Genomic DNA, 25448 nt, shown 5'->3' with positions numbered 1-25448 from the left:
GCCAGTACACCAGAGGAAAAGTTGTTGAAGAGAAAAAAAAAGCCAGGGCGGGCCTAGCATTGCCCTTTTAAGAGACATGGCCCCTTTAAGACACGTGTCCCAGCTGACTGTCACACATTTCTATACAGAGGTGCCCGTATGCTCTGTTCTTTCCAGGTAAGCTCTGACTGGAGGTGCCGGTACCGCGTACCAGGCAGTACTGTCACAAAAAAAACACTGGTTGACTAACCGATAACAATTCATGAGCTTACTTGACTATTCAATTAATTGATATTTAACATCCCTAGAGTGGACTGGGGGTAGAGAGTCTGGCCAGGAGGAAGGGTGCAGAAGTAGGGTGTCTGGCCAAGAGGGAGGGTGCCGGAGCAGGCTGAGAGTAGGGTGTCTGGTCAGAAGCAAGCTGGGGGTGTGGGGTCTTGGCAGAGGGGTAAGTGAGGGGGATTGGGGTGCAGGGTCTGGGCATGGGGGAGGGCGCTTACCTGGGTTTGTGCCCCTGTCATTCCCAAGCACGGCCTCCTGCTGCTCCCATTGGCCAAAACTCCAGTCAACGGGAGCAGCAAGGAAAGCCTGCAGTGTGTCACTGCACTGCTGTTTTCCCAGCGGTGTGGGGATAGGGGGAGAGGAGTGACAGTGCATGGAGCCACTTGCTCTGCCCCTCTCTGTGAGCTGGCTCTGCTGGGGAAGGTTGGAGCTTTCTTTCCCACCACCAACCCCTGTGCCCTCCAAGCAGGAAGTTGGAGCTGGTGCTTCAGCCTCACGGCTGCAAGGCTAGACCACCAGCACAGGCTCCCTGCTGTGGGAGACGGAAGGGGGGCTGAGCTGAAGCCATGGACCACCTGTCAGGTGGCTGCACTTTGAGAGTGTTACCTGTGTGGCTGGTTGTTTCCTGTATTTAAGAGCTGACAGTTTGCTTATCTAGCCCTCAAAAGCATCGCAAACATTTGATTTTGAACTCAGATTGAGACTTGAGTTTAATATATTTTAATAAAATCATCATCACTTCAGTGCACTGTTCAACACTCCAGCTTTCCCCAAAAGGGGAATTTCCCCGATAGTTAAAATTACAGACACAGCAAACAGACACAGCAAACCGAACTGGTATTCCGCTTCCAGCCAAAGCAGACTCCCAGCTGTGACTCGGTCTTTGGGGCTTGTATTCAATCTGGTGTTAGCTCAAGCTCATGTGTAGCTCCTACCCTGACTCCTGCCCAAACAGATCTCTAGCCTGAGTTAAATGGTATTTTGAAATCAAGCTAACTGGCCTGTAAGGGGATGGAGGTTGAAACTGGAGGGCTACTGCCACTCAAGCTAATAATGCTGTAGGGCTACAACAGCTTGAGTGACAGGAGCACATCATTTGCTAATCCCATCACTCTGTACAGCTCCATATTGTTTCATGGTGCAGTTGCTTTCACGCTGCTCTCAGTGTATATCTACACTGCTTTCTGAAGCATGACTGCAGCTTGGGGGGAGAGGAGGTACCTGTACTAGCTTCACTCTTAACTAGCCTGGCTAAAAACAGTAAAGATGCAGCAATATGTGCTGTGCAAGAATCACAGAACTGGAAGGAACCTTGAGAGATCATCAAGTCTAGTCCCCCATCACTCATGGCAGGACCAAGCAGCATCTAGACCAGGGGTCTCCAAACTTTTCAGCCCGAGGGCCGCATTAACTATCAAACAGCAGTTCGGGGGCCGACTACACACTTGAGGTCCAAATAAAAAACAATCAAAACATGGATGTTGTTTTTAATTATTTATTTAATATTATTTTATTCAGTTATTATTTAATAACACATTGATACACTACACATGAACACCTGTATTAGTGTGAATGGTGAAATTGTTTCCTGGATGCCAAAATAGCAGACATTTCTGGCTTTAGATTTGTTGTCCCTAACATCAACAGTGACCTGAGATTATCATCGGACAAGTTTGTTCTCAAATTGTTCTTCACGTATTTCATTCTTGAAAATGTTTGTTCACACAGGTATGTTGTTCCAAAGATTGAAAGGTACCTTGATGCAAAAGTTTTGACATTAGGAAAGTCTTCCTTGGGCAAAAACTGGTAAAAACCCACCAGTCCTATTTTGAACTTGTCCCTAAGGAGGTCATTTGCTTGCAACTCAAGGACTTCCAGCTGCAGTTCATCTGGGCAACTGGCCACATCTGCTTCAAATGGGTTTTGAAACAATCTCACTTCTTCTGCCTTTGAATCCAAAAAGGTCTCCACGGGCCGGATGAGAGGGCCTCGCGGGCCGCATCCGGCCCCCGGGCCGTAGTTTGGAGACCCCTGATCTAGACCATCAACCCTGCACATCTACATTGCTAGTTTTAGCCACACTGGCTAGCTGAAAGGTACTTTGGCTATGCCAGTCTAGGCTGCACATGTCCGATTGCTGGGCAGCCATACTCTCACTTGAATTCAGCTAGAGTAACTCCAGTGTACTCATTTGAGCTAACTGTTGCAGTAAGACAAACCCTTCATCTCATCATAACCTGTGCATCTGTCAGGCTGAACTTTCTGCTGCAGCCTTACACCTCGTTACAGCCGCAGAGGAGACTTCAGATACAGTCCATTCTCAGATAGCCAGGTTGCAGCCAACCATGGTGGTTGTGATATGGTTAGATTCTTTCATTAAAGCGTTACCAAATGAGCAATGAGCTCCTTCGTGGTCCCTCACAGAAGGCAATGCTTTAAGCTTGAGTGAAGCACAGAGAAATGCAGGTCAGACATCTAGTGCTGGTATGAAAACTTTGTGGGTTTTGTTATACATCCAGGTATACCACCTGTGATTAGGATGTTGGCAGGACAGCTTCCAAGATATAGAGTTTGATTTTGTTGACTGTCAAAGGGAAACCTTCCTAGAATACAGGTGATGGTGGCATGTAATCTATGTGTTACAGTAGAACCCAGAAGCTCTAACTGGGATTTGGGCCTCATTGTACTTAGTGCCGTACAAAGGAGATACTGGCGGCTATTCTCTGACTGAGTACTGACCCAAGTGGTCCAGGATGGTTCTAGAAGATTGTGCAGCTTAGTTGACTGTGCTGTCCCCTTGGAGTCCATGGTGATTTCAGTGCCCCAGTCTGGTGTCTAGTGAGGCAGTGTTGCAAGGAGCTAAGTACAGGACACTTTCCCTAGTGCTGATCCCAGTGTCCAGTGAGGTGCTAGGGGGGTGCAATGCTGCAGGAGGTGAGGCAGGGGACTCAGGATGGGGTGTTCCCTGTCATTGCTGTCACCTGGGAGGTGCAGAATCTAAATTGTTGGAGGTGCCACTCTTAAATGAGATATCAAATTGAGCCCATTATTAAATATCCCAGGCCTGTTCCAGGAGTTGGGGGCGAACCTCAGCATCTTGTTCACAATCAAATGTATGCAGTGTTGTCAGATGTACTAGTAACTACATTCTTCTGTCCTAAATAGGCCTAGTTGTTTGAGTTCAATAGGATATTTACATATTGACATACTGTTGTGTGCTGTTAAACAGTTGGGCTGTGTCTACACTGGCCACTTATTCCGGAAAATCAGCCACTTTTCCGGAATAACTTGCCAGCTGTCTACACTGGCCCCTTGAATTTCTGGAAAAGCACTGACGATCTACTGGCAAATTGTTAGTGTTTTTCCGGAAAAACTATGCTGCTCCCGTTCGGGCAGAAGTCCTTTTCCGGAAAACTGTTCCGGAAAAGGGCCAGTGTAGACAGCACCGTAGTGTTTTCCACAAAAAAGCCCCGATCGCGAAAATGACGAGCGGGGCTTTTTTGCGGAAAAGTGCGTCTACATTGGCACGGACGCTTTTCCGGAAAAAGTGCTTTTCCGGAAAAGCATCCCGCCAATGTAGATGCACTTTTTCCGGAAATACTTATAACGGAAAACTGTTCCATTTTAAGCATTTCCGGAAAAGGGTGCTGTAGACGTAGCCCTGCTGTGTTCCACCTCAGAGGCAGTGGCATAAAGTGATTTCTGCATGTGGAGCACTTGAGTAACATACGATTGTATTACTAGTGAGATCCTCCCAGCAATGCTGGTACCAGGTCTCTTTCTGACCCCATATCTGGGTATATCTTACTTAATCAACTCCCTGCCATTGCAGGGACCTTGGTTCACCTTGGTCCCTCCTACTTTGTGTCTATGACACTTAGGGTAAGTCTACACTGCACCATAGCTTGAAATAAGATACGCAATTTGCGTGGCTCAAATTGCGTATCTTATTTTGATCTTATTTCGAAATAGCTTATTTTGTAGTTTGGTGCCAACTTTCGAAATAACCGGCTGTTCCGAAATGCTCCTTACTCCTCGTGGAATGAGGCTTACAGGGATGTTAGAATAGTGAGCCCATTATATTTTGAAATAACGGGCTTGCTGTATCCCAAAATAGCATTGCAGTGTAGATGTAGCCATGATAGCTTAGGCTCCTGTAGGCTGTAGTATCTTGGTCTCATTTCAGTTGTCAGGTTCAGTGTGTTGGTGGCTTGTGATACGCAGGAGTCAGAATAGATGACCTGGTGGTTCCTTCTGGACTTAAATTTGATGACTCTAGGAAAACTCTGGATACTACTTATAGATGAGTCATCTACTGCAGAGGTCCCCAGACTGAGGCACGTGCCTCTAAAGGGGTGTAGGGGAATGTTTAGAGGCACATGGGGGTAGGGAGGGAGTACCACCCAGTTCTGCCCTGGCTGCTGGCCCTGGCTCCCCATGCCTAGGATTCTGGCCACCATCTTCCTGTGCCTGGGGCCCTGGCCACCAGCCAAGGCTCCTGGTCAACACTCTGCTCCTGGCCTGGCTCTCAGCTCTGGCTCCAGCCTCAGCCCTCATACCCTTGTCTACATCCCCCCCTCCTAGAGCCGTGTCCTTGCTCCCAGCCTTAGGTGGGGTGGTAGACAGAGGTAAGGGGGAGTGTGAGGTAAAAAACTTGGGAACCACTGATCTAGTGTGAACTGTGGGGAGCACGGACAACTTCGTGTAGGTCTCTCTAGACTCCAGGATGGGGAGAGAACCATCACCTGCTGATCACACACAGCAGCTTGCAAAGCACTTTGAGTCTGTTCTATTTCTGCACCCACTCTGTGGCACAATGGCTTTCTATTGCAGTACTGGCACAAGGTGGGTTGACTGGCAGCTGCTGAGAGCCTCTTGAAGGTCACAGAGACATAGGAGTTCAGCCTCCGTGAGCCATCCACTTTCTGTGAATTGATGCGGTCCCACAAACAAATCTACAGTTCCAAGTGGGAAACTGCCATGAAGGCAGCATCTTGTCTCCTAGGCACCGCGCCACTTGCCTCGATTTGGTCACAGTTCCTCTTCAGCCTTCACTGGCAAAGCTCGGTGCAGCCCCAAACTGCCTTTGCGCACCAGGGATAAGCAGCCATTAGTGTACAGTAGGGCTGAGGGTGTTTGGGGCACAGCAGATCAAAGCGACTTCAATTGTGGATGTTCAGAAGGTGGAAGTCTCCCCACTTGCCCTGGGGGCTGGATTTATTCCATAACAAAGAAAAAAGCCTCATCACGGGATGATCTTCTCTCCCGCAGGGGCCAGTTGCGAGCAGCATTGTTCAAACCACTTAAAGCTAGACAGTGCATAGCTCCATGGAATAACACACTGGAGGGAAAATTCCTGTATTTCCAGTGGGATGGACTTAATCCTCTTTGGGGACTGGCTCAGCGAGGACGTGTCATAGCACAGATGTGGTAGGGGATGACAGCGTGCTCCAGTGATTAGGACAGAGGCTAGTGTCCCACCAGCCTTTGGGGCAATGTCGGGCAGATGTGAGTTGTCAGGCCTGAGTCTGCATGGAGCATGCAGTGCTGGGCCACATCTCAATAAAGGTAAGGGAAGATCCTGTAGGGAACTCGCCGGCAGTACTCCTGCCAGGCCAGCCCGTACTTCCGCAGGCACTGGTGCTCGTCCCGGGCCTCCCGGTGAATCAGCAGCATGGTGAAGTAGATGACGTAGAAGTAGGGCAGGACATGTGTAAGGCCTGTGGGGAGGGAAAGACATGGTGCATGAGGAAAGGAGTCCAGGAGCCCTCCCTCTAGGGCCTCTAGTGCACTGGTTCTCAACCCACGGGCTGCTGTGGTCTGGTCAACGCACAACTGTGGCCATGTGACATCCTCAGGCCATACAGGGAGGATATATGTTGTATGGCTGCAGCCCCCATACCACACAGAGAGCGGCGTCTGTGGCCCATAATGGTAAGTAGCTTGAGAGTCAGTGTCGTAGTGGATAGTGTCTGAGAGCTGAGCAAGCTTGTCTGTGGTGTAGATTCCTCCCCACTTCCATGCCAATGATATAGTGATGCCAGCACTTTGATGGGGCGACTGGCACCCTCCACCCTGGAACTTCAGGCCAACCAGACCAAGTGTCTTCTACATGGCTGGAGTATGGGGCAGCATATTGGGGCCATCTGCTTAGGACACGACTAGGATGTTGGGCCAGCACAGGCACCTTCTCTGGCTCATGAAAGACACAATGGGTGCCCCACAGTAGACACTATTGCCCTGAAGGCTAGAGAGATGCTCCCCTGCTTTTATTGCAAAGGGCAGTAGGGATATGGCCTGCATGTCCTACAGGCTCAGATTCAATGGGGCCACAATGCTGTGGGCAGAAGGAGACAATCCCCTTGTGAGCCTTTCCCCCAGCCCCCCCATGCAGGATTTATACTCACCACAGGGCAGCGACCAAGCCAGAGCCATGATGAGATCCCCCAAGTAGTTAGGGTGGCGCACAAACCCCCACCAGCCAGACACCAGGAGCCGCCGGCCTGTGGCTGTGGGGATGGTTTTGAGACCTGGGAGGAGAAGGGCATTACCCACACGGCATCCATTCCTCCCACTCTCTTCCATTAGCCAACCCTCCCTTAGCTTTCCCGTCTTCTCCCCTTCTAGGCTCCTTCACTCCAAGTCCCCCTACAACTTCCATCCCAAAGGCAGCTTCAGCTCACCAGCTACTCGGGGATCGTTGGGGTTCCTGCGGAAAGTGTTCTTCTGGGAATTGGCGCTGCGGAAGATGCAGTAGCCCAGACCTGACAAGGAGAGAACCAGAGTGAGGATAGGCTGTGGGAACTCTAGGTAAGGGATACTGGGACTTCTGCCATGGATTGGTAAGGGAACGGACTGCTCTGGAGAAGACAAAGGGATGGATGAGAATGGTGGTGGATGCTAGCCTAGAGCGTGGCATTGAGCAGGATTTTCAATCCTTAGGCTTCAGAGTGTGGCTTGAGGCTGGTCAGGAATGGATTTCACCCCAGTGTACAGCAAGGTGCATTGTAGGCTTGGTGAGGCAGGGAGAGTTTGTGTGCATTGGGGCTGGGGGTAAGATACTGTGTTAGATGAGGTCATGGAGTGAAGTGAGGGGAATATTACACCTATTGGTCATGCCTAAGTGGATCCATTGGTCTGAGGGAGGAGGAGGGGGGATATGGGCCTATTAGTTTGGTACGTGAAAGGGGATCACCCAAGCCTCACCATTCAACAAGAGGATCCCGACAGCCATGGGCAGGCTCAGCTTCTGGGGGTGGTTGACCAGGAAATAGGCCTGGAGGCTGTAGGTGAAGGGCACCCAGGCAAGGTCCCCAAAGGCCAACATGAAGCCAAACCCATCATGCACAATGTCCATGGTGGTGAGGATGGCCTCCTGCAGGACACAGTGAATTCACATCCAGCACGGATAAAAATCAGTAGTAAGAATTAAATTATTTTAAAATCCCTAAATCTCTTCAAAATTAAAATTAAAATTAATCTATGCTAAGGCCTAACCATGCTACAATATATTAAATCATTTAAATTAAAAAAAAAAAACAATATTAAGCAGGATATGTTTGCTGCCAAGTTTAAAGAAAATTAAAACATGGAACTGCTTGACATCACTGGCTAGGCACCAGGAACCAAAGTTTGTTGAATCGCTAAATCTCTTGGCAGCAGTCTCTTCTGCAGGTGCAGAGAGAATATTTTTAGATTCAAAATTTGTATCCACATCTGCATCTGCAAAATTGAGCTGCGGACATTCGCATCCATGTCCACAAGTATGTCCACAAATTTGCAGGGCTCTAAATATTTTCATTTCATCCTATTCAACTAAATCAGTTCAGCAACTGGTTGTTTTGAAGTTAAGAAATCAATTGGGAGCCAAACAGGCAGGAAAGCTAGTTTTTCTCTTCCAATCTATGAAGAAAAACTAGATGTGAGAGGATGAGGTCTATTAGTTCTAAAATCTTGAATGACACGGTGACCAGAAACACAGTTAAATTCACTAACTACAGATACTTTCTTTGTTTGTGTAATCGTTTTTAAAGAGAACATATTTATTTATAAACTTTTTTAATATGTATTAGCAACAAAGCAGTTTTATTATATTAAAAACTCTAACATGTTGTTTATAGGGATTTTTTAATTGAATTTTAATTTCCATCCAAATACAGCTGGACATAAATTGCAAGTAAACATGAATCATCATATTGTGAATAAATACAACATTCACCATCTTCTAACATAATAAAAAGTGTAAAAATTAGAAATCTGAATACATGCACAGGAAGCTGATTAATTGCTCAAATAAATGTATACATAGAGGCTACATCTACATTGGCAAGATTTTGCGCAAATACTTTTAACGCAAGAGTTTTTGCGTTAAAGTATTTGTGCAAGAGAGCGTCTACACTGGCATGTGCTTTTGCACAAGAGATGTACTTTTGCGCAAAAGCATCCGTGCCAGTGTAGACACTCTCTTGCACAAGAGAGCTCCGATGGCCATTTTAGCCATTGGGCTTTCTTGCGCAAGAAATTCATGTTGCCTGTCTACACTGGTCTCTTGCGCAAGAACAGTTGCGCAAGAAGGCTTATTCCTGAGCAGAAGCATCATAGTTCTTGCGCAAGAAGCACTGATTTCACACATTAGAACGTCGGTGTTCTTGCGCAAGAACTCCCCACCAGTGTAGACAGGCAGCATATTTTTGCGCTAAAGCGGGTGCTTTTGCGCAAAATCATGCCAATGTAGACACAGCCATATACTGTGTCCTCCTGGTTTGCAAAAAGAAGTGCTGAATTTGGTATATAGCCAGGGTACACTTGGTTGCAAATTAACATTTTTAATAACTACCAACCAATGAGAATCAACTTTTTGTTAAAAAAAAACCTCTATAAAGTAAAAATGCAAAACTTGATTAATAACAATTATTTAAATTGCTTTGCTTTAAATCAATCCATCCTGAATGCATCTGTGCTTTATATCACCAACTCCCACTCCCTTCTCAGTTGGGTCCTCTCTCTCCCAGCCTCACAGCTTGGACCACTGGACTTTCACTCTCCTCCCAGACATGGGAAGAGAACGCACAAGCCTCCTCTAGAGTTTCCTTTGTATCCCCTAGCCTAGTGCAGGCCCCAAGCCAAGGCTAAGCCAGGGATGTAAGAGCGACTCACCTCATTCCACAGTGCATCCACCACATAGAGCAGCTGGAAGGCATTGACCAAGAGCATGGCCAGCGAGGGGCTGCCTCGCAGCTCAGTTTCTTTCACCAGCATGGCCATGTTCACCAGTGCCTGGCAGGAGGGGAGCAATCAGGCAGAGTTTGGAGAAGATCTGCCTCCTACCCTGCTCCTTTCCTTGCCCCCTACACCCTGTCTGCCCAGAGAAAAAACACCTGATTGCTGAATGGGACCCCAAACATCTCTCTGACATTCTGGAGAAACCAGACTGGTATCCTCCTCTTCCCACTGCCCAGCATTTGACCAAAGGCAAATCTAGCCCCGTGTAAGACCATACTTCCTGGTTTACTCCTACCCCTGCATCAGACCAATGGGCCCATCCATGCTTGGCATCCCACACTCCTGCTGCCCCAGTTCAGACCAATAGGTCTGTCCAGTGTGGTATTCCGCACCCCTCCCCACCATGCTTGATCAGACTAATGGGTCCATCTAGGGCAGGATTTCTGGCTGTGGATAGTATCTGGTACACATGGACATCTGAGTGAGGAAAATTCCTCTGCCAACCCTTCCCACAGGACTAGTGCTCCCCTGCAGCAGGTTCTCCGATTATCCTTTGACTTAGCAAGTGTTACCACACAGGTCACCACAGCCATGGGCCCATGGGGCTTTCTGCAGCAGGGAGCGCACTGAAACCCCACCCACTTACCCAGCCCAGGAGGCCTGGACGCAACTCGCAGAAATACTTCAGGTCGAAGGAGCCGACGCGAGGGTTCAGCTCGTGGCCCATGAAGAAGTCATATATGGGGTTCCCTGTGTGACCAATAGCACGTCAGGCTACTCTTCCTTCCTTTCCCTGCCACCTTGGACCAGACCAATAGGCCCATCCAGCCCAGTATCTCCCCTGCTGCCTCAGATTAGACCAATGGGTCCAACAAGCCTGGTATGCTCCCCTCCCTGCCGCCCTGGATCAATCCATGTGTCCCATCCCGCTGGCCTGGTAGTCCCCCTTCTGTTGTGTTAAATCTGGATGGCTACATCTAGACTGGCATGATTTTCCGCAAATGCTTTTAATGGAAAAGTTTTCCGTTAAAAGCATTTGTGGAACAGAGTGTCTGGATTGGCACGGACGCTTTTCCGCAAAAGCACTTTTTGAAGAAAAGCGTCCGTGCCAATCTAGATGCGCTTTTGCGCAAAAAAGCCCCAATTGCCATTTTTGCGATCAGGGCTTTTTTGTGCAAAACAAATCTGAGCTGTCTACACTGGCCATTTTGCGCAAAAGCTTTGCACAAAAGGACTTTTGCCCTAACAGGAGCAGCATAGTATTTCTGCAAGAAGCACTGATTTCAGACAGTAGGAAGTCAGTGTTCTTGTGGAAATTCAAGCGGCCAGTGTAGACAGCTGGCAAGTTTTTCCGCAAAAGCAGCTGCTTTTGCGGAAAAACTTGCCAGTCTAGACACAGCCGATGTGTCTGGTCTCCAATGGGTGCTGTTGCTGGATGCTTCATTAGAAGGTGGAAGGGTGTGAAGAGAGGAGGGCCTGGTATCACAGGGGTTAAACAAAGCCTTTTAGCCCAGCTAGCCATGCCCTGCTTTACCTGTTGCCGATGCCAGGCCTGGAGGGAAGATAAAAGGAAAGGAGCCTGGCTCAGTTAGGAACTGACCAGCAAGGAGACAGGAGTGTGGTTCTGCTGTCTGCAGGATAGGTACCAAAGCCTGTCAACTTGGCCAGCCACAGGAGCACATAAACTTCCAACCCCACCTCCTAGGACACAGGGGGAAACATGCTAGAACCCTACTAAGGGGAAATCTAGACTCTTGGGGCCACGCCCCAAACTTAAGGACTATACTTATATAGTGGGCTGGAGTTTCCAGGCCAGGGCACCAGCAGCAAGGTCTGCACCCCTTTTCTGCTGGCTAATTTTGGGACCTAACCACTAGGCCATGCTGTTGGCAGGGAGACCTGGCCCCCAAAGTTTAAGCTCCCTATAAGAAAAGTGGTTCCTTCCTGACCCTTATCAGCTGACCAGATACCTCCCTAAACTCCTTGCAGTTTGCACACCACGACTGGCATCACTGTCTGCTTTACCCTGCACTTTCCATTGATACACTAGGTGTGACCTGTGTATCTAAGAGAGTGTCTCTGTGTATCCCTGTGTATGTGTGATGCACAAATGCCAGTGTGAGCATGTCTGTGCGTTCACACATGTACATAGATACATACATCTAAGTATGCGTGTGTGTGTTTGTAGAAGATTATCCCTGTGTCTGCATGCCCCATGGGAGAGGACAGACTCACCTGAGTTCCCACCAGGTGCCAGTGCTGTCTCTGGAGCAAAGAGGGACTTGAAATAGAGGAGGAAGCTGAGGCCAAAGGCCAGCAGCAAGGCCGAGAAAGCCAACTGCAGGAAGTGGTCATAGATGTAGCTGAGGCGGAGTCCGGCTGCCAGTCCAGCCCCCACCACGAGGGCTGTGACGCCCATCGCATGGAAAGCTGCCGTGTGGGAAGAGAGAAAGCAGGATTAGGAGAAAGGAGAAAGCTGATTACATACAGCATCACTTTGTGACTTTTAGTCGAGGATCCTTGTGTCTCAGCCCATTGTGTTGTTCTGGGCAACTGAGGCACAGAGAGGGAAAGGGACTTGCCCAAGGTAACACAGAGAATCTGTGGCAGATCCCAGATCCGAGGAGTCCTGACTCCTTGTTCAGACCCACTATGCAGCACTTTCCCCCAATACTATTACTTGTTACAATGAGGATTCAGTAGGCGATATGCTCGGCCACAAATTCTGGGGCAAGGCACAGTCGATTTCCCCTCCCACACCACACCTGACACCCACCATTGATACGATACTGGAGCCGCCTCTTGTCTCGAAGGACGATCCCTTCTGTGACCTGTGGGAAAACAACACAACCTATTGGCACTGATCTCCCTGCTCTTGACTCCAACCCCTCATGACTCATCCTCCCTGGAACTTCATGCACAGCCATGTAGATTAACTTATTTTGAGCAGGTGTCTGCCTATATGATGCAGCTATCTGGCCATGATCTGGCTCAGCCCATGGCCCATGCAACTTGCATGTGCCCTTGACAGCCCATGGGCAGCCAAGCAGGTACCATTAGGCAGAGGGCACCCAGCAGGGAAGGGGATGTTCTGCCCTCTCCTCTGCCCCAGTGAGGCGAGACCCAGCATTACCTTCCCCATAGGCAGCATGTAGAGGGCAGCCTGCAGCCCGACCCAAGCCAGGAGCAACAGGAAGGTGTGGGGGTTCCAGAGGGTGCTCAGGGGTGGAAGTGGAGGCGGGAAGTTCAGCACACTGGCTTGCTCTGTGCCACATGTCAGCAGGAGATAGAAGACAGTAGCTGGCATGAGAAAGATGAGGATCACGGCTCCTGCAAAGGGAGGAAGGAGGAGTTAGAGGGACAAGGTCCCCAGGGCGATCAGAATTGTGGGTGAGTGATAGGCAGCAGCATCCCTGAGAGATAAGACCATGCAGTGAGTCAGTGGCAGAGCTGGGAACCCAGGATGCTGACTCCCAGCCCCGCCCTGCTCTAACCATGTAGCTGCATGCACAGCCCTGAAGCACAGCTCCAGTTCATCCTGCCTTTCAGGGTACAGGAGCCACTGCCTTCCAACCCCCCTCACCCTGGCCTTACCCAGGGGCCCTCCAAACTCCAGCTCTTTGGTGCGTGGGATCTTATAGCGATCCATCATCCTCCTGATGCCCCAGTCCTCGCTACCCAGGCACAAAGCTCTCCCCACAGGAACAGCAGTGGAGCTTCTCAAACCACAGTCACTTCCTCCTTCAGGAGCGGCTCTTGTGGATCAGACCTATGGGACACAAACAGGTAATTAGCACTCTCAGAGGACAGTGGGAGTCAGCTGAGACAGGTGGGAAGGTTGGAGACACAACCTGCACCGATCTGGGTTGGATGTTTAGCTTACGGCCGTGTCTACACTGCAAAATTATGAGAAGTCCTGTGGCACATTATAGACTTTAAGATGCCACAGGGTTCCTCATTGTTTTTGCTGAAACAGACTAACATGGCCTCTCTGAAACTACAACATTATGTCGACCTAACTTATGCCTGCATGCAACCACAGCAAGGACGACGCCAGGAGGCTTACATTGGCCCAACTGTGCAGCGTAGACCATGCCTACGTTGTCTGGAGTTGTCACATACACGGGGGGTGTGAAGGGTGAGACCTCCTCATGGTCTCCTAAGTAAGTGTGAGGGGGCTCTGTGGCCACCTTCTAGGTGGTCCTCAGCTTGAGTTCAGGCCGCCTCCTCCTCCCTCCCATAGCGGGGAGCCTGCGCTGGTGCTCTAGCCTTGCCCTCCCACCCATGAGGTTGGAGCACCAGTGCTGGCTTCCTGCTGGTGGGGGGAGACAGCCCTGAGCACTGCACAATCTGGCTCGCAGGGAAGAAGCATTGCACCCCCCTCTCCGCTTCCCCCGGCTGAGGAAACAGCAGCATGCAGGTGTACTGCCTGGAGGCTTTCCCTGCTACTGCCATTGGCTGGATTCCAGCCAATGGGAAAAGCAGGAAGCAGTACTTGGGAGTGATGCAGGGTGCAAAGGCAAGTAAGTGCCCCTCACCCCCTTAAAACCAGACTCCCCCAGCCCCTTCACACCTTCCCTCTACTGAGACCCCGCACCATCACCCTGCTCCTGCCCCCTCCCTCCTGGCTAGACACCTACCCCCAGCGTGCTTCTGTCCCCACTGCTCTGGCCAGACACCCTACCCCCAGCCTGCTCCTGCACCCTTCCTCTTGGACACACACTGCACCTTCCCTTGCTCTTGCCTCCTCCCTCTGGCCAGACACCCCAATGCCAGCCTGCTCCTGCAACCCACCTCCCATTCAGACCCCCACCTTCACCCCCTCCTTCACTCCACCTCCAGCCCAGACTTTGCACCCTCACTCCCTCTTGCACCCCACCTCTCACCTTAGATCCTGCACCCACATTCTTCTTTCTGGCAGCCCTGTCACACACACTGAACCCCCCATTTTTGTCCCAACCCCAGAGCCTGGGGAGGTCCACAAAATCCACTAATCCTGGAACCCAAGAAGAGTAAATCTGGCCTATGGGAAGCCTTGAACCTCAGGCCTTCCCTCCCTGTCCCTCCCCCTTCCCCAGTGGGGCTAGAGTGCCAGATGAGCAAAGCATCTCAGTTGGGGGCCACATCAGTGAGGACTGGGGGGTTTTGAAGGAATGTTTTTTGTTTGCTTGCTTGTTTGTTTGCTTCTGACTTGTGTGGTCCTCAATTGATTTTTCTGTGGGTGAGTGGCCACTGACCCAAAAAAATGTTTCCCACCCCTGCCATAAATAAAGAAAAGATGGGAAGCTTTTTACTTTACTTAAAATGAAGTTTGATAAACTAACATGAGAAAGTTAAAGTGCTTAGTCTGTTTAATACCGTAAAATCGCAAATATAATGCGCACTTTTTCCCCGGGTTTTTAGGCTCAAAGCCAGGGTGCACATTATACATAGGAGCAATTTTTTAAAGTTTTAAACTCCCCCTCCCCTTCGCACAAAAACTTTCCCGCTGAAGCACAGTACGAGGGCTGCCACTCCGCCAGGCTCCCGGACAAGGTGAGGAGTCGGCGGTGCCTCCAGGCTGCAGCGCCTTGGCTCGCTGCCTGCCGAGTGCTCCTTCAGGCTGTGCCTGGGGATCCCCGGGGGTCCCTGCGGCAGGCGTGAGCTCGGCGCGGCGCACGGGCAGCTGTCTGCTGCATGCGCGTTTTCCGGGCGAGCCTACAGGTAGGAGCAGCACATCCTTCCCTTCCGGTCTCCTGCTGCCTTTGGGAAGCGGACAAGGCTGGGCTTGGTGCTGGTGGGTAGGCTCCTGGCGTAGCAGGGCAGGCTGTGTTGCCGCCCACAGCCAGAGACCAAGAAATTCTGGACTTCAGAAACAGGTTACCTCCTGTTCTCCTGTACAATGGGGTGCGGATTATACATAGGTGTGCATTATACTCTCGATTTTACAGTAATTTAAATTAATATTTCCTTTCTTACTGGTTAAATTAAACGGTTCTCTCTCGCTGCAGCACTAGCAAAATGGCTCGGGTGTAATTATGTAATCAATGGCGAGTTTCCATTAGCAATTGGTGATCCACAGAAAGGTTTACATGGAGCCTGGTGGTCCACAGGCCAAAAAGTTTGAGAACCACTGGTCTATAGATAAGGGGAAGACGAGGTTACTGGCTCAGAGAAGATCTGGAAACGTTTCCAGCAAGAGTTAGATAATAGCCCTGTCTGCTCTGGAGTTCCTGGGCCACATATTTTGTTGTAAAATATGTTTGTGGAAGGGTCTAGGGCTGGGATGATGGGGGGAGGGGGCTGCACATAAGGCCTGAGAGGGAGGAACCTCTAATGGGACCAGCAGGTGGGGCAGCAGGTCAGGTCTGAGGGCTGGCAGAGCTGGGGTGCAGAGACCAGGAGGCTGCCGGTCAGGGCAGAGGGGCATTGGCTGGCCTGGGGGGGAGGCCAGGAATAGAAGCTGAGGCTGCCGATTGATACTGGGGAGCCCCAGCAGGGCGTGAGGGGGGAGCCCGGGGCTGCAGGGCATCGGTGTCCAACAGGGAAGGCGGGTCCGTGCAGCCCTTGCACTGACAAGAGGGGAAGAATTTCCAGCTCGCCTCTTTCGCACAGCCCCGTCCCGGACCAGGGCGCCTGTCAGCCCCAGCGCCCGCCGCCCCTCACCGCTGCCTCCCTCCCGCTCCCCTTTCAGCGCAGCCCTACCTGAGAGCCCGGCTGCGTCTCTCCAGCCGCGGGGGCGAGCACGGCTCCGGATTCCCCCCGTGCGCACACCCCTCCCCCGGTGACAGCAGCAGCAGCTGTAGGGCCCCCGGTCATCGTAGCTCGTCCCCTCGGTCCAGCCCGTCTCTGCGGCCGCACAGCCAATCCGGGAGCGGGGAGCGTGGCCGAACGAGGGGCGCCGCCGGGGCGTCGGGCCTATGAGCGTGAGGCCGAGCCTCTTCTGAACCGAGGGGGTGGAACAAGCTCCCTCGTCTCTCTCCTCACTGGCCCAGAGCCGTGCTCATGGCAGTGGCTCGTCCCAGGAGCTGCCTGGGATGGGCCATGGGCGGGCCTGGAGTGTGGGAGCGCAGGGTTCACCGTTCCTGCCTTAGCTGGGAGAGGCGCTTGCGAGGGCAAGGAGGCAGCAGAAGGGAGGTGCCGTTCGGGGCTGGTTCTGCACAGGCTCCCTGCAGCTGCCACCGCTTTGGTCCCTGCGGTTTAACTAGTATCTAGGGCAGGGCGACTCAACTTGGGAAGCCACAATGATCCTCACAGCACATACCGTGTGGTTGCAGATACATGCAAATAGCTTATTTCACACAATGCCCCAGTGCTCCCAGCACCTCCTCCCTGGAGCTAGAAACCCCAACACCCTGTGACTGACTGTTCCAGCCGGCCCGACCGGTGCATCTTTCAGTGCTCACCCCGCCTGGGAGAGGCCTCACCGCGGTTGTGGAGCGTGTTCCCAGTGGAGGCTTAAGGGATCATTCGACAATGGCTTTCCCTGTTGATCGATCCACGTCTTGACTGCCACGTTGTGCCGACAATCAGCTGAGCCTGCCATTTTTTTTAATGAAGGGGGGGGATATTTAAATCCCCGCTTCATTGACTATGTCGGTATGTCTAATGTACATGTTTCTGTCAGCAGAGGCATGTAGTCTAGACATACCCTATGTAATTGGGCAACAAAATAGCAAATGAAATTTAATGTTGATAAATGTAAAGTAATGCACATTGGAAAAAAATCCCAGCTATATGTACAATATAATGGGGACTAATTTGGCTACAACTAATCAACAGAAAGATCTTGGAATCATTGTGGATAGTTCTCTGAAAACATCCACTTAGTGTGCAGCAACAGTCAAAAAAGAAAATAGAATGTTAGGAGTCATTAAAAAAGGGATAGAGAATAAGACTGAAAATATCTTATAGCCTCTATATAAAACCATAGTATGACCACATCTTGACTATTGTGTACAGATTTGGTCACCTCATCTTAAAAAAGATATATTGGCATTGGTAAAGGTTCAGAAAAGGACAACAAAAATGATTAGGGATTTGGAATGGGTCCCATATGAAGAGACATTAAAAAGACTTGGACTTTTCAGTTTAGAAAAGAGGAGAATAAGGGGGGATATGATAGAGGTTTATAAAATCATGACTGGTATGGAAAAAGTGAGTAAAGAGAAGTTATTTACTTATTCCCACAATAAAAAAAAATAGGGGTCACCATATGAAATTAATAGGCAGCAGCTTTAAAACAAACAAAAGGAAGTTTTTCTTCACACAGCACACAGTCAACCTGTGGAACTCCTTGTCAGAGGATGTGGTGAAGGCTAGAACTTTAACAGGATTAAAAAAAGAGCTAGATAGATTCATGGAGGTTAGGTCCATCAATGGCTATTAGCCAGGATGGGTAGGAATGGTATCTCTAGCCTCTGTTTCTCTGGAGGTGGGTGACAGGGGAGGGATCACGTGAGGATTACCTGTTGTGTTTCCTCCCTCTGGGGCATATGGTATAGGCCACTATGACAGACAGGATACTGGGCTAGATGGACCTTTGGTCTGATCCAGTATGGCCAATCTTATGTTCAGTCGGTCGACTAACCGATAAGAATTCATGAGGTTACTTGACTATTCAATTAACTGATATTTAACATCCCTACCTTATACTCCCACGTCCTTGCAGCCCCTGGCACATCCCAGTTCTCAATAAATGCTCTTCTAAAATTGCATGAATTAATTTGAAATTTTATTGGCAAAGATAACAACAAAAAAATCAACACAGCTTTTCAGTGAGACCATTTAGGAAACAGCACTCATACAAAAACCCAGCTCCCGGCTGAAAGCCCCAATCACGTCTATAAACACTATCATTAATCTTGTTGTGTATTGTGATGGTTTCTAGAGTCCCAGTCATGGGCCAGGATCCCATTGTGCTAGGTGCTTACACATGCAAAACCAAAAGATGGTCTCTGGCCCAAAGAGCTTGCAATTTCAGGCCACATCTACTCTCAACAGTTTTGACAACAGTATTTTTGCCACCATACAGCTGCAGCTATTCCAATATCAGTAGCACAGTCTTTGCCAGAACCGTACAGTCTCACCATGGAAGGCTGTGTCAGCAAACAGCGCACTGCAATGTGAATAAGTGTAGCAGTGCCCCCTGTGTCTCTATCTGGCATGCTGCCTTGTGGGTCATTTCTGAAGTAGGGGCAGGGGCATTTTGTTCTGCATTTGTAAAGCATGGAGCACCAGAGGACTCTGACTTGGTTCCTACAGTAACACAATATAATAGTAATTACCAGTACCAGCCCTCCCATTGGGTGAACGCTTGCCTAGGTCTAAGTAAGGATAAAAGGTGTGTTTTTAACACATTCAAACCCCAGTATAGACAAAATTATTGTGGGTTTACCTTGGTAAACTAACATGCTAAAATTGCAGCTCACCTGGGCTGCATTATGATTTGAACATGCCAACAGGTTTAAGTAACAGATGTGGGCTCACACGTGTTAAAAATCACACCTTGTTCTCTAGGTAAGGCATGATCCCACTGGAATGTAGCCAGTGACTGAACCTGCATTTGTGCTAAACGGAGCCTGCCTAATGTCCACAGCATACCCATAATGCTCCAGAATTGAGAAAGCATAGCCCCTACTTTGTCAGGAGCTGTACGTTAGTATGGGATTTCAACCTATTCTGCTGGCACTAGAGGAACAGGGCTGATGACTGTGAGTATTTTAATACACCCAAGCTTTAATAAATCTCCAAGTGCCTCTACTGCAAAATGGGCAAAGGAGAATTGCTGTACAGCCGAGGGCAGGACAGAATATCCAGACTCCCAGTGCCCCTGATCTAACCGCTAGATCTCCCTGTCTTCCTGGAGCTGGAAACCAGGGAGCCTGACTCCTAGCTCTCTGCTGAGGCCCCCTCACTCCCAGAACTAGAAATACAACTGAACTCAACTCCCCTCCCCTCCCCCATCCTTCCAACCACTAGACTCTACTCCCAGAGTCAAACCCAGATGCCTTGACTTCTAGTCCAGGCTGTGTTTATGCCTTTGGGAAACTGGTTCACGACTGAAGGGGACTGGGCATCGTTGTCTGTGCCAAGCGCATGGCATATGGTACAGCTTAAAAGCCACACAGGTGGAATCCTGTGCTGGGGAAAGGACGCAGCGCGGGCTATGCTACTTGACACAGCTGCCGTGGATGAAGGAAAGGAGGGGCATTTCTGGGAAGGGAGGGGTGGGCACACGGCAGGTGATCCCTTCCTTCTTACTACTCAGGGTCAGGTTGGTGGAGTGCAGCCAAGCCTCCAGGTCCAGCAAGCTGCAGTGGCAAAGCAGAGAGACCTCCTGGAGATTCAGGAATGCTAGTGCATGGAGCGGCTCAAAAACAGACGGTGACAGAGTCATCAAGTGGTTACCCTGCAGCCCTAACACCTGCAGGGAATGCAGGTCCTGGAACGACCTGTCTGGGAGCAAGGCTATGAGGTTCCCAGAAAGATCCAGAGCCTGGAGAGACACCAGTCCCTGAAATAGACCCTCAGGCAAAGTCTGGAGGTTGTTTCTGCTGAGATTCAAGACCATCAGCCTGTCTAGATGGTGGAAGACATCCACACAGCCCCCTGAATTCCAGACGATATTCAGAGAGTTCTGGGAAAGGTCCACCACCCTGAGCTGGCTTTGCCTGGGTGTGGCTCTGTCCTGGTGCTCAGAGCACGTTGAGAGCAGGTTGTGTGATAGGTTCAGGAACTGCAGGGCAGGGATGCCCCTCAGCTCGTTCCAGATGCCTCTGAGGTCTTGCATGTGGTTGGAAGACAAGTCGAGGAAGGTCAGGTTTGTGGAAAGCTTCCCAATCCCCCAGGCATGCTTGATCCTGTTCTGGCCCAGCAGCAGGCGCTCCAGGGCAGGGAGTCGCCCTGGCGGTATGCGTGAGAGGGCATTGTCCTGCAGATCCAGCATCCTCAGAGTTCTCAGTCCCTCCAGGGCATTGTGCTGGATGGCCCCAATGTGGTTGGACTTGAGGTTGAGGTGCAGCAGTGGGGATTGGCTTAGGCGCTGGAGAACCTCCGTCTTCAGCTCCCCCAGCAGATTGTGAGAGAGATCCAGGGTGCAGAGGTGCTGCAGCCCAGCAAAGGTCTCCCCATGGATCTCGTGGATCTGATTGGATGCCAGGCGCAGCATTCTCAGCTCAGGCAGACCCGAGAAGATCAAAGGGCCCAACTTGGAGAGGAAGCCATGAGACATGTCAAAGGAGAGGACTCTGCTACGGATGAGTCCTGAGAAGGTGGAAGCAGAGAGGCCACGCAGGTTATTGAACCCAAAGCCCCTCCCAATGGCCCCTGAGTGCTGCAACTTCAGATGCCGTATCTGGGCACCCCCCATGGCCTTGAAGAACCGTTCAGCACCACCCACATCCCATGGGTTGGAGGAGACATCCAGGGTTTCCACTGTGATGCTGTGGAAGGGACTGGGGCAGGTGCGGTTGTACCAAGGGTCTCTATAGGACAGCAAGTTTGACGAGAGATCTAGGAGGGACAGGTGTTGTCCCCCAAGGTGGGTCAGATCCTCCCCGCAGATTGCCTTGATCTTGTTCAACCGCAGATGGAGGGATGTCAGCAGCTTCAAGCCCTGGAAAGAGGAATCAGGTCTCAGCCTCTTTATTTGGTTCCCTGTGAGATCCAGCCTTCGGAGGGACACCAAATCCTGGAAATAGCCGCCTTCCAGAACAGCCTCATCAAGGCCATTGACATCCAGCAGGAGCACCTCAAGCTGCCGCAAGCCGGCCAAAGCCATGGGATGGAGGCTCAGCTTCCTGTTGCCCCCAAGGTCCAGAAATGTGACATTGGCCACCTTCTCAAAAGCCTTCTCTCCAATGGAGAGTGTTCCCCCCAGCTGATATCCCAGAGACAGCTTCCTCAGCCTCTCCAACCTGGGGAAGGAGGAGGCTGAGATGTTGGAGAGGAGGTTGAAATTCAGCAGAAGAATCTCGGTGGATGAATCAATTTCTGGCACCGTTTCATGGAGTTGAGCTTGGCAGCTAGAGATCACCAAAGACTGGGCCACGGAAACATGACAGCTCCGAACATCAGCCAGGGCAGGACTAGAGCTCAGCAACCAGAGCGCCAGGAGCCAAAGGAACCGGCGCATGGTGGCACCTGCCAAAGAGTGAGAACAGTGTTACTCCACCATCCCCCCTTTTGTAATGGGACACTTGTATTGTGCCTGCTGGTGGTGCTAGATGCAGGTGCAATTCACCCATTCTGGGTAGTACACTAGCTCCCTCTCATCATGGCTGGTTGATGAGGTTGCTACTGGTATAATAAAACTCTCTGGCTGTGTCTAGACTGGCCAGTTTTTCTGGAAAATCAGCCGCTTCTCCGGAAAAACTTGCCAGCTGTCTACACTGGCCGCTTGAATTTCCGCAAAAGCACTGACTTCCTACTGTAAGAAATCAGTGCTTTTTGCGGAAATACTATGCCGCTCCCGTTCAGGCAAAAGTCCCTTTTGCTCAAAACTTTTGCGTAAAAGGGCCAGTGTAGACAGCCCAGATTTGTTTTGCACAAAAGCGCGTCTAGATTGGTCACAGATGCTTTTCCACAAAAAGTGCTCTTGCGGAAAAGCATCTGTGCCAATCTAGACACTTTTTTCCGAAAATGCTTTTAACGGAAAACTTTTCCGTTATAAGCATTTCCGGAAAATCATGCCAATCTAGAAATGTGCCTCTCTCTTGAGGGAGCCTGCTTGAAATCCCAGGTTTGATTCCCACTACTAGTAACAACCCACCCAAAGGACTAGCGGTATACAGAGACAGCAAGAAATCTAAAAGGGGACTGGTCTATGGCTATTGATTTTAGCTGGCAGGTGCGCAGACACCATTGTGATGGTCTGCAAGATAAATCCCATAGACTGAAGGTGTCTGCCTGTAGCTGGGACAACAAGAAGGGTCTCCATACATGACAGCTGGCAAGATCCTTTGTCAAAACATATTGTTTCCCTGACAAAATGGCTTTTGTCTAAATCTGAGTGTTTTGTTGACATTTTTCATGTCATGGAAAAATTTCCACTTGTCTGATAAAAAAAAAAATCTGGAAACTGAAAAATGTTTAACTAAAATAATGTTGGTTTGGGTAAAATGTATTCATCTTTTTGTTTAAAAAATCAGCTTTTAGTCTTCAATATGTTTTTGGGTAATACATTTTGGCTACGTCTAGACTGGCATGATTTTCCGCAAATGCTTTTAACAGAAAGGTTTTCCGTTAAAAGCATTTGCGGAAAAGAGCATCTAGATTGGCACAGATGCTTTTCCGCAAAAGCACTTTTTGAAGAAAAGCATCCGTGCCAATCTAGATGCACTTTTGCGCAAAAAAGCCCCAATCGCCATTTTTGCGATCAGAGCTTTTTTGTGCAAAACAAATCTGAGCTGTCTACACTGGCCATTTTGCGCAAAAGCTTTTGCGCAAAAAGACTTTTGCCCGAATGGGAGCAGCATAGTATTTCCGCAAGAAGCACTGATTTCTTACATGAGATCGTCAGTGTTCTTGAGGAAATTCAAGCGGCCAGTGTAGACAGCTGGCAAGTTTTTCCGCAAAAGCAGCTGATTTTGCGGAAAAACTTCCCAGTCTAGCCACAGCCTTTGTGTTATGAAAGCAATAAAACAATATTTTAATGGAAAACTGAAACAATGCTCCCAACCACTTTTTGGTTCATTTTTTTCCATCAAAGAAACAAGAACTTTCTATAGGAACATTAAAGCAATAAAATAAAGATAATTTGCATTTTCTGAGCAGCTCTGTCTCTAACAGAACCTGAGCTTGTGTCGAACGTGGAGTGAGAGGGCCATCCTAAGGGCAGTGGAGCTAGTAGCTGATGTTGCATGGGCTGGAAGGGATCTCAAGGAAGGTGTTTGTAAAGCACTGGGCACAAGGGGGCCCTGTGCATGACTGGCGCTCTTAAGTACTACTTGGATGCAAATAATGAAGGTGGAAGGGATCTGTCTGGGATCTCGGCATTGAGCAGGTTGAGGGATGCAAGATCTAGGGGTCCCAAGCAAGTGATTTCTTTCTTTCCCATGGTGCTAGATGAGTGAGTATAGAGGGAGCTGAGAGGACACTTGATTTGCAATTTCTGTTGTGTGCTGGAGCTGTAAGGTGCAGGCACAAGTAAAGCCAGAAGGCTCTCCAGGGTAGCTGTGTGTGCGTTTCCCTCCCTCATATACTTGCTGCCTCAGGAATCGGGTACAGGGCACTGCAGCTGGGGGAATGGGGAACCAAGTAGCTTCCCTCTCCAAGGCAGTGACTTCTGGCAGTACCCAACAACTGCCCAGGAGCCTACGAGAAACGAGTGTGAGGGGGCTCAGCTCAGCTGGCAGTAACTTGCTCCTTCCTCTCAGCAGAAGGCCCCAGGAACAGCTCCCTTGGAGCAGCCATACTCACAAGGCACCCCCAGACCCGCACTGCAGGCACCCTGCTGTATCCTTTCGCTGAGCTGCCCCTTCCACCCAGCATGTCCCCCATCCCTGCCGGAGCCTCTACTCACCCTGACCAAGCGAGGATTCGTGCTGGAGGCACCACAGAGCAATCACGTTCACCACCTGTGCCCTTTGCTGTCCACCCGTCTGCTCCGGCTTTATGTAAGCCTGCACCGCGGAAGAGGACAGCTGTCTCCAGATGCTCTGGCCCCCACCTCGGCGGCTGTTTACTCAGTGGGAGTTCAGGAACTTGCAAAATGGGAAGTTGGGGGAAATTCCCCTCTGGCCCCCTTGCTGCAGTTACTGCTTCCTGAGGCCTTTGCTGTGAATGGTCGCTGGTCTTGCTAGCAAGCTGGGGTTAGTGGCCTTACATCTTCTTGAGGCAACAAACCACAGCCATGCTCTCAGCCTGCCTGTTCTAACTGCTAGACATCACTCCCACCCAGAGCTGGAATAAACCTAGGAGTCCTGACACCCAGTCTCCTACTTATAACAGTACATGTGTGAAAGGCTGATCATTTGGACTGGGACTCTGCTGACCTTAGGATGCTTCAGATCAAAACGTCCTTGTACCATTCTGGTCCCTGGTGACCAGCTTCAACTGAAAAATGAGACTGGAGAATCCCTGAGTTATGGTTGGCTTGGATACCCTGTGGGAATGTGGGCAGATCATGGAACCACTCTGGGCCTCTATGTCCCATCTGTGAAATGGGGGAAATATTTGTGTATCTGCCTTGTTTATTGAAACTATCCTGGCAGGGGCCGACTGTCACTGTGTCTGCAGCAGTCAGCACAACAGGGCCCTGAAATCAGTCAGGGTCTGTGCAGCGCCTGGCACAATGGGGCCCTGATCTCAGCTGGGGCTGTTGGTGCTGCTGCAACGCCAATGATAAATGCTGCTGCAATGTTGAAATAGTGCCTGTGGGCCCCAGCCGGGACCCCACGTTGGCATCGTGTTAGAAGGGAGGAAAAGGAAACAAGGTGGACACCTTGGGCTGTTCTGTGATGGCAAATGACATTTCAGTTGAGCCAGGAGAGAGCCTGGCCAGGAAGAACCAGACTCCCACAATGCTTCCTCCTTGAGCTGGTATTTTCCCAGGTTGTGATTTACCTCTTTGTCAAAGCACGTTCGCTTGCCCAACCCTGGAATGTCCCTGCCTCTGAGCAGCACTGCAGGGCACAAGGGGTTACAACTTCTGCGCACACTCAGCGCCTGGGACATACTGTGCGCAAACTGCACAGTGCACAAGAGTATTACCCAACTGTGGCCCTTTCAACACAGCCTGTGCGAGTGCCAGGTTGTGGGGCACACGCTGTCCTCTGAAGCAAACAGAATCAGTCCAAGTTACGAAACCAGGGGTGTTCTGACTGCAGAGGGGCCTAGGGTCTGAGGAAGTGGGTCTGGCCCACGAAAGCTCCTCATCTAATAAACCATCTTGTTAGTATTTAAAGTGCTACATAGTCCTGCGTTTTGCTAGGGATTGGGATGCAGGAAGAACCACTCAGCCATGAAAGGGCCCTTTTTATGCA

General features: G+C 50.2%; 2 protein-coding genes across 2 annotated transcripts; both read right to left on the bottom strand.

Annotated features, from left to right (window-relative positions):
• Positions 1–1877: 1877 nt before the first annotated feature.
• TM7SF2 (transmembrane 7 superfamily member 2) lies at positions 1878–16463 on the bottom strand. Its single transcript, XM_075939142.2, has 11 exons — positions 16168–16463; positions 13078–13252; positions 12617–12813; positions 12260–12314; positions 11719–11913; positions 10130–10233; positions 9418–9537; positions 7468–7636; positions 6945–7025; positions 6669–6791; positions 1878–5981 (listed from the first exon to the last, which is right to left on the bottom strand). The coding sequence occupies exons 2-11, from the start codon at positions 13133–13135 to the stop codon at positions 5821–5823; spliced, it is 1263 nt and encodes a 420-aa protein (XP_075795257.1). The 5' UTR covers positions 13136–13252; positions 16168–16463; the 3' UTR covers positions 1878–5820.
• A 1711-nt stretch (positions 16464–18174) lies between these two features.
• On the bottom strand, positions 18175–24137 carry LOC102463208 (toll-like receptor 5). Its single transcript, XM_014580301.4, has 2 exons — positions 23987–24137; positions 18175–21606 (listed from the first exon to the last, which is right to left on the bottom strand). Exon 2 carries the CDS (start codon positions 21596–21598, stop codon positions 19634–19636), a length of 1965 nt encoding a protein of 654 aa, XP_014435787.3. The 5' UTR covers positions 21599–21606; positions 23987–24137; the 3' UTR covers positions 18175–19633.
• Positions 24138–25448: the final 1311 nt, after the last annotated feature.

Source organism: Pelodiscus sinensis, chromosome 11, assembly GCF_052426305.1.
Source record: "Pelodiscus sinensis isolate ZL-2025 chromosome 11, ASM5242630v1, whole genome shotgun sequence".
NCBI classification, from domain to species: domain Eukaryota; kingdom Metazoa; phylum Chordata; order Testudines; family Trionychidae; genus Pelodiscus; species Pelodiscus sinensis.
This window is presented reverse-complemented; position numbering and strand designations above follow the sequence as displayed.